Source organism: Sinocyclocheilus rhinocerous, unplaced genomic scaffold, assembly GCF_001515625.1.
Source record: "Sinocyclocheilus rhinocerous isolate Xijiao unplaced genomic scaffold, SAMN03320098_v1.1 scaffold820, whole genome shotgun sequence".
Taxonomy (NCBI): domain Eukaryota; kingdom Metazoa; phylum Chordata; class Actinopteri; order Cypriniformes; family Cyprinidae; genus Sinocyclocheilus; species Sinocyclocheilus rhinocerous.
Window position 1 is genome coordinate 24,865 of NW_015670386.1, and position 13,133 is coordinate 37,997.

General features: G+C 39.6%; 1 protein-coding gene across 1 annotated transcript in view; it reads left to right on the plus strand.

Annotated features, from left to right (window-relative positions):
* Nucleotides 1-267: 267 nt before the first annotated feature.
* trrap (transformation/transcription domain-associated protein) overlaps nucleotides 268-13,133 on the plus strand; it is an 87,387-nt gene continuing 74,521 nt past the window's right edge. The window contains exons 1-21 of the mRNA XM_016546024.1: nucleotides 268-328; nucleotides 1,191-1,371; nucleotides 1,464-1,513; nucleotides 1,596-1,706; nucleotides 1,805-1,909; nucleotides 2,431-2,514; nucleotides 2,617-2,673; nucleotides 2,762-2,887; nucleotides 3,865-3,942; nucleotides 4,636-4,724; nucleotides 4,854-4,950; nucleotides 5,051-5,189; nucleotides 5,559-5,637; nucleotides 8,805-9,039; nucleotides 9,180-9,510; nucleotides 9,691-9,788; nucleotides 9,993-10,187; nucleotides 10,277-10,468; nucleotides 11,524-11,689; nucleotides 11,989-12,245; nucleotides 12,329-12,529. Of these exons, the coding sequence (XP_016401510.1) occupies nucleotides 1,272-1,371; nucleotides 1,464-1,513; nucleotides 1,596-1,706; nucleotides 1,805-1,909; nucleotides 2,431-2,514; nucleotides 2,617-2,673; nucleotides 2,762-2,887; nucleotides 3,865-3,942; nucleotides 4,636-4,724; nucleotides 4,854-4,950; nucleotides 5,051-5,189; nucleotides 5,559-5,637; nucleotides 8,805-9,039; nucleotides 9,180-9,510; nucleotides 9,691-9,788; nucleotides 9,993-10,187; nucleotides 10,277-10,468; nucleotides 11,524-11,689; nucleotides 11,989-12,245; nucleotides 12,329-12,529 (2,790 nt within the window). The 5' untranslated portion in view covers nucleotides 268-328; nucleotides 1,191-1,271. The remainder of the gene's footprint in view (nucleotides 329-1,190; nucleotides 1,372-1,463; nucleotides 1,514-1,595; nucleotides 1,707-1,804; nucleotides 1,910-2,430; nucleotides 2,515-2,616; nucleotides 2,674-2,761; nucleotides 2,888-3,864; nucleotides 3,943-4,635; nucleotides 4,725-4,853; nucleotides 4,951-5,050; nucleotides 5,190-5,558; nucleotides 5,638-8,804; nucleotides 9,040-9,179; nucleotides 9,511-9,690; nucleotides 9,789-9,992; nucleotides 10,188-10,276; nucleotides 10,469-11,523; nucleotides 11,690-11,988; nucleotides 12,246-12,328; nucleotides 12,530-13,133) is intronic.

A 13,133-nucleotide genomic window follows, 5' to 3' on the forward strand; every position in this document is an offset into this window, starting at 1 on the left:
TTTGAGAATCACTGCTTAGGACAAGGCTGTGACACCCAATTCCACTTGAGAAAGACTAGTACAAAAGCATAAAATTCGCACGTTACAGTTTACACTGTATAACAATTCACACAATTAGCAAACAAAACAACGGCGGATTGATTTCAGCCCTTCCACTAAATTTCATACGTGTAGCGGAAGTTCTTTTACAACTCCTTCCGGTCTCCTTGCTGGTAAGTTGTTGCTGTTTTGGGGAGTGATTTGGTAATTTATATGCATAATGAGTGGAGAAGTTCCTTATTAGCTTTTGTGTGAAAGACAACCGCCTTAGATATTTGCACTAATTGAGGTAAAAAGTGCAAAGCCTGAGTTCTGCATGTGAATAATGACATGGTGTGGGTTAGCAGTTAGCGACAGTATTCTCTTTCTTCTGTGATTGGCCTGGTGTGCTGCTAGCTTACTCAATACTATTATAAACACATGTAAATCCTTTCCCAGAAGCGAAAGTATCTGTGTTAATGGCAGCTTTGTGATAGAGGGGTTCATTTAGGTTTTAATATTAGCACTTTAGCACGAGCGCATTATATCATGTCAGCGAGCGTGACTGCAGTAGGCGTGTTGTTGCAGTTTGGCGCGCCCACCGCTTCCCTAAACTAGAGGTCAGTTTATAAACTAGTCTGCATAAAACACTTTGTAAGTAACGTTAATTGTGCTGGATGAGATTTTGATTTATTTGCCATTATGTTTGTTGTGAGCAATTGATATAAATGCAATGGCAAGTACGCAGCCTTACAGTAATGAACAGGGAAACGTCTTTGTTGCAAAAATTCTTCAGTTATAAACCAATTCAGTTCTATTTCCAAGTTCAGTTATAAAGCAGACAATATAGTGTCATTATTCATCTCAAATTTCTCTATATATGTTTATTGTTTTCAGTCAGTCAGTTGTGATGTAGACAAGTTGTTTACTTGCAAAGTCAAATGGCAATAATGTATCTGTGTGTGTGTGTGTGTGTGTGTGTGTTTAGATGGTACTACCATGCATTTTGACCTTTAATATCACGTAAATACCATGTCATGTGAATATGGTAATGATTCAGTACCGCTGCATCTGTCAAAATACCATGATAGTACCATCTGATACGATACTGTACCTGTTTGTGCAAGGCTGACACTAATATTGACGTTCCCCTTATGGTTACTCTCCTACAGATGACATGAATTTCTACTGAGACGAGCGCAGACATTAGTCTGCCCTTATTCAGCGTAATCCTGTCTGTCCCGGCCGCCACCATGTCTTTCGTGCCCACCCCGAGCCCCACTGTGGTGGATCAGACCACCCTTATGAAGAAATACTTGCAGTTCGTGGCGGCGCTCACTGACAACAACACACGTGAGTGTATTCCATTCAACTAAAAAGTTGCAATGTTAGTTGAAAGCGTCGTCTCTGCTTACCACTGTGATTCTCTTTCGCTTAAACATCAGCGGATGAGACCAAACTGAAAATGATGCAGGAAGTCAGTGAGAATTTTGAGGTGAGCCCTTATATTTTGTTTATAAAAAGCTTGAGCTAAAAGATGCTTCCTCAATTTCATTCATGTTAATCCTCGTCCACAGAATGTCACATCCTCGCCACAGTATTCTACTTTCTTGGAGCACATCATCCCTCGTTTCCTAACGTTTCTGCAGGATGGAGAAGTGCAGTTCCTTCAAGAGAAACCAACGCAGGTGTGCTTTTTAGTGAAAATCATATTGCATATTGTCTTTATTGAGGCCTCATTCCTGACATTTAAGTAAACATGAGGTTTCTTTGACTCTTGTTACAGCAATTAAGGAAACTTGTCCTGGAGATCATCCACCGAATCCCAACTAATGAACATCTGCGGCCTCATGCCAAGAACATCCTTTCTGTCATGTTCCGCTTCCTTGAGGTCAGCTACCTGAATGCCAAGCTTATTCTAATTTAAAGAGCCTATAAAATAAAGGCTGTAGAGCATTTTTGGACAAATATTTGTATATGTAACTACATGCAAGAGGGACAGCAGAGACACAATGATGAGAGCGATGTACTTTAGTCCAGAGAATGGTACTGTGTGAATGATTGTGTGTGTGTGTGAGAACTGTAAAGTACCAATGAGCCTGGGCACTGAAAGCATAACTGATAAGATCTGAGTGTCCAAATGCTGATCTGTGTGAATTCTAACTTGATTGTTTTGTCTTAATGAAAAAACAAACTAAAACAGTAAAATCATAGTCATATAATGGGAATAAATTACAACATTTCAAACTACATGAAAAAAAAAAAAACAGTTCTCTTACAAAGGAATATTAAATCTAATTTATTTTACATATGTAATGCATCATATTGTGTGCGTGCATGTGCATGAGTGTGTGTATGTTTTATATAAAAAATGGCTCTGATTGGTTCATGCCTCTGTGTTTCATCATTTAGATTGAAAGTGAGGAGAATGTGCTCATTTGTTTACGCATCATCATTGAATTGCACAAACAGTTTCGCCCGCCAATCTCTCAAGAGGTAAGATGCAGCCTTCTGGCACTCTGTCATGTTGACTAGCATTTGCATTTCCTGTGTTTCAGTAAATGTTATTAAATAACATCTTCCTGCCAACTCTTACAGATTCATCATTTCTTGGACTTTGTGAAGCAAATTTACAAAGAACTGCCAAAAGTTGTGGTAAGGTCTTTTAACCAAAAATAAAAGGGGTTTTAAGTATGTTTGTGTTAAAGTATGTGTTTTCTGAACTTGTGTATCTGTCTGTCAGACGAGGTACTTTGAGAATCCTCAGGTTATTGCAGAAAACACAGTGCCTTCTCCAGAAATGGTGGGCATGATCACCTCAGTATTAGTGAAGACCACACCGGAGCGTGAGGACAGCGAGACCCGAACGGTCAGTACAAACTCCAGCAGACCTGTACAAAATCCTCATTAGCTGAATAGTTTTGACAAACATGATCAGCAGAAACACAATGATGAGAGCGATGTGCTTTAGTCCAGAGAATGGTACTGTGTGTAAGATTGTGTGTCTGCATGTGTGATTGTGTGTGAGTGAACTGTAACGTACCAATAAGCCTGGACACTGAAAGTAAAACTGATAAGATCTGAGTGTTCAAATGTTGATCTGTGTTTGTCTTAATGAACAAAATATGGCAGTATTCTAGTAGTAGTAAGTAACCTAATGTTATTATGGTATAATTGTTTGATCTTGTTAACATATCTATGCAGTAACACCTGTACTGCGTGATCTGATCACAGTTGATCAGCCGATTAACACCTGGTAATGACACATCAGTGTGTAAATGTATATTGCTAAAGCAGAAAATAAAATTTATTTCCCAATTTATTCAATTGGATGGTTATTTTCTTTTTAAACATGCTGCTCATAAATGGCAAAACACTATTTTTGTGCAGTGATTGACAGGCAAGTAAATGGTTTTTCACTGCAGTCTTGGATACATCAAAATGGTTAGTTAATACTACAAAAACAATTCTATCTCATGGATTTGTGACCTCCACAATATGTGCATTCAGTCACAAAATGTTTTGAATCCTGAATACGCATGTATATTGTGCTGACCGCTTGTGATCAGATCAGCAGACACAAATGTGTAAACAGGGTCTTTGTGGACTGTTTACTTGAGTATTCCAATGCAAATAATATTTACTATATGTAGACACTAGAGGGCACTGAATTCCTGCTTATGCTTTTTCTGCTTAAGAGGTCCTGGAATGCAGTTGCTTTTTTTAAATTTTTTTTATTCTCTTCAACACAAAAAGCAAATCAATATGAGTGCTAAAAAATAAGTTTTATGGTGACAACTGGTTCAGTCTCTCAGTGGCCTCATCCATCTCCTCTTTGTCCTCCAGCATACCATAATCCCCCGGGGATCGCTGTCACTCAAAGTGTTGGCAGAGCTGCCCATCATTGTCGTCCTCATGTATCAGGTGAGAGCCCATAAAAACACTCATTCAGTATTGACTTTATGCCAGCCATCCTCTTTTTAAAAGTACACGTCTCTCATTTAGACATTTGGCTCGTTTATAAAAGGTGCTGTCAGTCATCTGAAACCCATACTTTATAGCTAAATCCATTGCTTCCTCAAACCTGCCACTCTTATCAAAATGATTGCTGTGATTAGATGTTTTTGCCTTTGTTGTTATGAGCTTTAATTGTAAAGGAAATCAGTTTTGATGTTTTGAGACAGAAAATGACAGTCCACAGCTGTTAGGAAGCTACGATCAATCAAAACACTTTGACAGCTTTTATTTCACCTTCTCCACATGTTATCATTATACATTTGACCAGCAGGTGTACTTCTATTTTCTGCTTAAAATGCAAGACCCACAAAAATCACAGATACTGCTTTCAGAAATATGCCATGAAAATTTTCAACATATTACGTGGTGTAGTGTCTTAAATCTTCAGGTTTTATGATTTGTTTTTAAAATGCTTTGACGTATTGGTGGAGTTTGCCTTTGAGTCCGACTCTAAATTTCTGTTCTGAATGCATGAATCTTATAAATGTTGTAAAATTTTACGCAACAATGTTTCAAGCTCGAGTCAACTCTCTGTCTATCGCCCTGCTGTTATTTGATGCAGTAATTGCTTTTCTGTGTGATTTTTTTTTTTTCCCCTAGCTGTACAAACTGAGCATTCACAACGCGGTGTCGGAGTTTGTGCCTCTTATCATGAACACCATCATGCTGCAGGTGTCTCCACAGGCTCGGTCAGTGACCTCTCGCATCTTGTTGAGCGTGTGGTATTACATCACCACTAATGCACAGGAAAGGATTTCATAGGTGCAATTTAACACGTAGTGACATTTAAAGCTTTTCCTGGTTTCTGTCCGTGACAGGCAACACAAGCTGTTCAACAAGGAGCTTTATGCAGATTTTATTGCAGCACAGATCAAGACCCTGTCATTCCTGGCTTACATTATCCGGATCTACCAGGTAGAAACATAGCCCAACCACCTGTTTATTAAACTTTTCTAAACTTGTTTTAATACTCAAGCAGTGACTAATGTGGCGATGTGAAACGTGTGTGTGTCAGGACTTGGTTGGGAAGTACTCCCAGCAGATGGTGAAGGGGATGTTGCAGCTGCTGTCTAACTGCCCCCCTGAGACGGCTCACCTGCGGAAAGAGCTGCTGATCGCTGCCAAGCACATCCTCACCACAGATCTACGCAGCCGTGAGTCATCCACCGCCAAACACTTTGCAGATTGTTGGCAGATATTCCCAAATAAGATATGCAAAGCGCTCGCTATTGTAGGAGCGCTTGCATCTGGTGTTAATTACACCGCTGAGCTTCATGGGGTACCGCTTTGATATGTAACGGCTGCGTTCTCTGAGCTTCACCTCTCAATCAATAGCATTTGAGAGAGTAATCTGATACACTCTTCTAAATCATTAATCCTGTAGAGAAGGTTAAATGAATCGATGAGAAACTCTGACTGTTGAGGTCTGGCATTGATGTATCTCATGGTTCATGGGCCCCTGAGCTGTTTCGGTGGGCTTCAGAGCCTGCGATGGCATCTGATAAAGTCTGTTTGTGTTGCAGAATTCATTCCATGCATGGACAAGCTTTTCGATGAGTCAATACTCATTGGCTCAGGATACACTGCAAGAGAGACGCTAAGGTAAGAATGCAGATTAACCCCCTCTAAACCAATATTATGTTTCATGTATAAGCAGTCTGTGCAATTCGCAGGGCACACATTTAACCTCCAAAGCCTAGTTAGGCAGCGCTGCAAGGCATTGCAGATCCACTTAAAGGCCCCGATATACTTCAAACGAAATTGAAGAACGAACTGATATGATGTAATTTCGAACAAAATCAGGCCGAAACTAAGTTCGTTTTGAGTTCGTTTCAGCAGTTCAAAACAGCTCACCAAAGCAAACTTTCTGGAGGAGTTCGTTTTGGCTCCTACACACCTTTGAGATTCCATTGGTCCGTGGCGATTACGCAGTCGGTGGGTGTGTTCTGGAACTCCACCCTCTTTGACGTGCGATTTTTATTTTTTTGTCATACTTCTGGCACTCTGTGATGAGTGCCAGAATGCCCCCCACCCCAGTTCGTTTCTCATTCAACGGAGGTCAGGCAGGAGAACAACATCTCCAAGTCACTAGCAACATAAATACACTGTGTCGAATAGCTGAGCTGCCACAAATATATCCGCACCTGTACGATCGCTCGCAGAGAGACTTTAAAGATTCAGACAAAGCATTTAATTCCTAGAAAGAAATTGCAACAAAGCTTGGTGTCGACGACCCAGAGTTATGCAAAAAGCGACGTAGAGAAAATGAAAGGAAAGAGTAAAGATATAAGGTAGCAAGTACCAAATACATGTGTTTCAAATAAATGTTACACCATACTGCTGCTGCTGTTGTTCTTTCAATAAGTGAATTTAAAAGGTATACAATAAATGAAATGCCAAAAGAACTTGCAATAATAAACCTTTGATTTTATAAAATCATGACAACACATAAAATATAAAAAGGTGTAATAATTTATCCAGTTTAATAAAATAAATGAACACTAATAGGTTGGCAAAGTTAAGGTTTAGATGGCATCTAAATGTAACAACAGAGAAGTATGAGCATACACAAATTCAATTTCCATTATCGTCCAATAGAACTAAAAATAATCCAATAACACTTAGTAATCAATGGTGATACGGACACATCTTGCATTAGTGATGGGAAGTTCAGATCATTTTACTGACTCTGTTCTTTGAATCTCTGAATCTTTTTTCAAGTCATTTCGCTACAAGTTAATATCCAAATTCCTCAACACATTTACATACACAAACACTGATCACATGTTGAATAAGTCAAAACTATAATGTAGCAAGACCAAATTCTATGTAACAAAAATGATTATTTCAGTGCTTAGCTGGGTTTGCAGGCTATGCAGTCTGTTAGTTCACCTCAGCTCCTGGGCCGGAGTCGTTTGTTCTTATGTCACACCTCATCCCCATAGGTTAATGCTATGTAGTCTGTACAGGAAACAGAACTGATTAGTCGGGAGATGAACTAATCATTTCTGTTTCCTGTACAGAACCTATAGGATGTTGTGCATGCACGGTCAACATAGAATGAATAAATAAATCACTCTTTGAGACAACTCGTTGTTCCGGAGTCATATTAAAGATTTATTCAAAATAAATGAATCGTTCAAGAACAACCCATTACTATCATGCATCCCCTTGAAAAAATCAGCCTATGTCCAGTATTTGAGCATGCTGTGTTTTGTTCTTAACAGAACATTAAAACTATAATGCAGCGTAATGTTAGCTTCACAACAAAATGTTGAGAGAAGCACTTTTTATTTGTAGTGGGCTATAAGTCAGTCACTTAAAAGGTTCTGTTTGATTTCTTAGAAAGCAGTTGACTATGTAGACAGCAAGGTAGCTGACTAGATTTTGGATTGGAGCCATAATAATAATAATAAATGTTCATTTTATTGTCATTTCTTTAGTGTGGCTAGAGGCCACAATCCTTTTCCTCCCAAGTTTCTTTGGGGAAAAAAGACAAGTTAGATTTCATCAAGTGCAGCAGATCAGAATTGATTGTTAATGGTGCGTGACTGAGCTGAGTTGCCCCACTGGGCAGAAGAGATCCAGGTGCCCATCTTCATGTGCCAGGCTGTCCTGGCATTGCCCACTGTCTGTCTCCCTGCCCCAGATGTAATATGCCTGCCAACGCCACCCCTCGTTCATCCACGGCTTCCGTCAGCCTTCAGCAGGCAAATTTGGCAGGACTCAAAATCTGTCAAAGCCATTAGTGTCGTTTATTCTGAAACTTTGCCTGAAATCCCCCAAGTATCGACCCAAGATAGTATTATTAGCCAGGGTTGAGAGCTATTTGTTCTTTGAGGGTTGGTTTTGATCAGTTTCAGGCTGGAGGTTCCACACCACAGGAGTAGGGATATCTGTAACAAGTCAATAGCACTATAAAATTAAAATAAAATGTAGCTACACTACTGTTTAAAAGTTTGGGGTCAGTAAGTTTTTTTTTTAACTAATACTTTTATTCAGCAAGGATGCATTAAATTGATCAGAAGTGTCAGTAAAGACATTTATATTGTTACAGAAGATTTCTATTTCAAATAAATGTTCAATGTTCTTTTGAACTTGGTTGGTGACACTTTATTTTAAGGTGTCTTTGTTACAGTGTAATACATTTAAGTACTGAGTAATATTAATTAACTACATGTACTTACTATATGGTTAGGATTAGGTTTTGGCCTAGGGTTACTTGCATGTAATTATGCATAATTAATTGTTATTATAATAGTACGTACATGTAACGTGTAACAAGGACACCTTAAAATAAAGTGTTACCACTTTGTTCATAAAAATAATCCTGAAAGAATTTTCAACTGTGATGATTTGAAATTATCTTAACGAAGTAAGAAATGATCTTTACTGGAGTAATGGATGCTGAAAATTCAGATTTGCCATCACAGGAATAAATTACATTTTTAAAATTAAAATGGAAAACATGTAGATTTTAAAAATGTAATTATTTTGAAATATTACTGTTTTTACTGTAGTATTGGTCATATAGGTGCAGATTGGAGACCATTAGAGACTTAAAATCTTGTGAATGGCTGTGTGCAAATGCAGTTAAACATGCTGAAGGGTTAAACACAGTCACTTGTGTCTCATGTAAACAGACTGGCCAATAGTGAACATTATCATGGTATCGCTACTGAGAAGTTTTAGTTTTGCCACAACCCTAACAGAAATCCTCTAGAAAGCTTAGATTCTGTTGTCTAACATGGAGTCTCTTGACGTTTCAGGCCCTTGGCATACAGCACGCTAGCAGACCTGGTGCACCATGTTAGACAGAACCTCCCATTGACGGACCTCTCTCTGGCTGTGCAACTGTTTGCTAAGAATATTGACGACGAGTCCCTACCCAGCAGTATCCAAACCATGTCCTGTAAGCTGTTGCTAAACCTCGTAGACTGCATCCGATCAAAGAGCGAACAGGAGAATGGAAATGGCAGAGACATTCTCATGAGAATGCTGGAGGTGAGATAGACTGGCACATTAGCCTGTGTAAACTACGCTGTGATTGTAATTACAATAGGATACAAGACTGGCCACATGTAAATGCATTTATAAAGCCCAAAATATACGGATCTGACATTATATGACTTCTCTATTCTCAGGTTTTTGTGTTGAAGTTCCACACCATTGCACGGTACCAGCTGGTATCTCTCTTTAAGAAGTGCAAGCCCCAATCAGAGATGGGTGTGGTGGACCCAGGGGCGTTACCAGGAGTCCCAGCCACCCCTACTGTAACTACACCCGCCTTACCTCCACCTGCACCCCCAACACCCGTCACCCCCGCACCACCTCCGGCCACACCTTTTGATCGACCTGGGGACAAGGAGGACAAACAGACCTTCCAGGTGTCCGACTGTCGCAGTCTGGTAAAGACTCTTGTATGTGGAGTGAAAACTATCACATGGGGCATCACTTCTTGTAAAGCTCCTGGAGGTGAGATGGATTAACATTTACTTGGCTTTAGATTGTGCCAAGTCATTAAATATTGGTTCTGTTTAACATTTTCTTTGTCTGGACTGTTGAAGCTTGTGGAGCGTCTCAAAGTCAATGAAGGGCTAGTTCTGCTCAGCATTCCCATTTGAATATTCTCACCGTGGTATTGTTGTATTACAGAGGCACAGTTCATTCCCAACAAGCAACTCCAGCCCAAAGAAACACAGATTTACATCAAGCTGGTCAAATATGCCATGCAGGCCTTGGACATCTACCAGGTACGACTGTCCACTGATTAATGCAGATTACCACAACAAAATCATTACACAAAGTAACTTAAACTTTCTGGTAGAATAGCTGAGGTGTTTAAATCTGAAAGTCACATTATGTTGAGAACATAATAAAGTTGGTTTATTCGAGCACACTTGATACCGGGAGCTGAAGTTTACAGCTTATGACAGAGCCAACCCCCTTTTGGCTAGGTACAGATTGCCGGCAATGGACAGACGTACATTCGTGTGGCTAACTGTCAGACGGTGCGGATGAAGGAGGAGAAGGAGGTTTTAGAGCACTTCGCGGGAGTCTTCACCATGATGAACCCCCTCACTTTTAAAGAGATCTTCCAGACCACTGTTCCATACATGGTGGAACGCATATCCAAAAACTATGCCCTACAGGTACTGGCAGTTTTTGTTCACTAAAGAAATGACTTGACATACAAGATTATTGACTGTTGATATGACATGGCTGTTCAATCCTTCAACAGATTGTTGCAAATTCCTTCCTGGCCAACCTGACTACCTCTGCACTGTTTGCCACAATTTTGGTGGAGTATCTGTTGGAGCGTCTGCCTGAAATGGGCTCCAATGTAGAGTTGTCAAACCTTTATCTCAAACTCTTCAAACTGGTCTTTGGTTCAGTGTCTCTCTTCGCTGCTGAAAATGAGCAGATGCTCAAGGTGAGTGTTGCGTCTTATGCACATGCAGGTTTATGAAGCAAATTGTGGCCTTTTTTGTCTTTTAGTTGGCTAAGGTGCTTATTTAGAGTATTGAGTAGGTAATTCACAATTTTTTCAGAGCGATTGGACGGAGGGATCGCTCACACCCTCCAAGCTCTGATGACACTGTGCTGTCTAACGCCTCAGCGGCAGTAACCGTGCTGCATTAATTTTAATGTGTTCTGTCAGCTCCTCTGATGAGAAATGACACTTGTGCCTCAGATTGACAGGAAAGACCAAAGTGAAGGTCACTGTTGAAATAGTGGAGAGGAAGAGGTTTCTGTATCTCACTTCCCATCGATCCTGTTGCCCGCTGAAATTATCCTCTTATATTCAGTGTCACTGTTTTGAAATAGTATTTTTTTTGTGTGTTAATGGTTGCAGTTTACTTCTCACTGTATTGTTTCACACACACATACACTACCATTCAGAAGTTTAAAATTAATACTTTTTGCTTAATACTTATTTAGCAAGGACGCATTAAATTGATCAAAAGTGACAGTTAAAGACTTACATTTTTATAAAGGATTTCTTTTTTAAATAAATGCTGTTCTTTTGAACAATTTATTTATCAAAGAATCCTGAAAAACATTTTTATTATGGTATCCACAAAAAATTAAGCAGCACAAAAAATATTTATTGAACTCCAAATCAGCACATTAAAATGATTTCTGAAGGATCTCATCACACTGGCTTCTGATTTTTTTTTACTGTATTTTCGATCAAATAAATGTAGCCTTGGTTAGCATAAGAGACTTCTTTCAAAAACATTTTAAAAAATTGCACTGACTCCGAACTTTTGAACGGTAGTGTAAGTGTCTGTCATATCCATGTATACTAATAAATATATTTCTTATAAAATTCTCAAAATGTCTGAATATATGCCAATCAAGCAGCCTGGCTTATATATCAGTATATGGCTTTTGCTCACTTATTCAGTTGTTCTTACTTTACAGTGAAGAATAAAAGTTTCTATTTTTCTTCTCAAGGATGTATTGAATCTCTCTTTTTTTTAGCCTCACCTTCATAAAATAGTGAACAGTTCCATGGAGCTGGCTCAGTCTGCTAAGGAGCCCTATAACTACTTCCTGTTGCTGAGAGCCCTGTTCCGCTCAATAGGGGGAGGCAGCCATGACCTCTTGTACCAGGAGTTTCTGCCTTTGCTGCCTAATTTGCTGCAAGGTGAGTGAGATCATTAAAGGGTTAGTTCAGTGAACTAACCCTTTAACTGTAGCAGTTCCTCGGAACAGTGGTTCTTAACTGGTGGGTCACAAGCCAAAGGGGCTTTTTGGTCAATTCTAAAAGCATCATAGCGTAGGTAAATATAATAACAAATTGGGTCCAGCTAACCATATAACGCATTGTGGAGGTAGCAAAATAAATGAGTATCAACTCTTCTCATATTTTCTGTTGTTCATACCAAACCACATGTCACCATGAAAACACCTCCTCGAGTATTGATCCTTTGTGTCATCTCTTAGGTTTGAACATGCTGCAGAGCGGCCTCCATAAGCAGCACATGAAGGATCTGTTTGTGGAGCTGTGTCTCACTGTCCCTGTGCGGCTGAGCTCTCTTTTGCCCTACCTGCCCATGCTCATGGACCCACTGGTGTCTGCACTCAACGGTTCCCAGACTCTGGTCAGCCAGGGCCTGCGCACACTGGAGCTCTGTGTGGACAACCTACAGCCTGACTTCCTATATGACCACATCCAGCCAGTCCGAGCTGAACTGATGCAGGTAAAACCTCTGACCTTTAACCTTAGACCTGACTGAGGCCTGATGAATGATTCAAATGTTTTTCATAATGCATTTATAAACAGGCGTTGTGGCGAACACTTCGTAACCCTGCGGAGACCATCTCCCATGTTGCTTACCGGGTACTGGGCAAGTTTGGAGGAAGTAACCGGAAAATGTTGAAGGAGTCGCAGAAGCTGCAGTATGTGGTGACCGAGGTTCAAGGCCCCAGCATCAAGGCAGAGTTCACAGACTGCAAAGCCTCCATTCAGCTTCCCATGGAAAAGGTAATGCTTAGATCATCCTCATACAAGCAGCATCTTATTGTGTTGTCAATGCATGATATATGCGGTACCTTGTAGGACTGCACAATATATTGGAATAAAACCAATACTGCAGTATAATTAAATATATTCTCCGCAGGTTTCAGAATGAATGGTGGCACTGTTCATTTATGTGTGTAAATTACATTACATTTGCATGTATAAGTGAACACAGTGCCATCCTTCAGTCTGAGACCAGCATTTATTTGATAAAAAAATGCTGAAATAAAAAGCTTGATAGTTTAATGTTTGAAAATGAAGAAATTACAATGTACACATTAGTACTACTGTACTTTTAAAGTTGTACTATGAAGTAAAATTATTTTACAGTATAGTTTATAATAGCATTATTACATTCTTATTTTAGCATTGTAATTTCTTATTTTGTTCATTTGTAATAATCACAGAAAACACAGTAGATAGTCTTACTCCAAAGAGAAAGGAAAACTTGAAATCGCATCATATGACCCCTTTAAAAACACTACCACTGTGGCATACGGATACACCGCTTTCTGGCTTGCTTGAGAGCAGTCTCAATAAACCGTAATGAATCAACTTCCTTTCATAT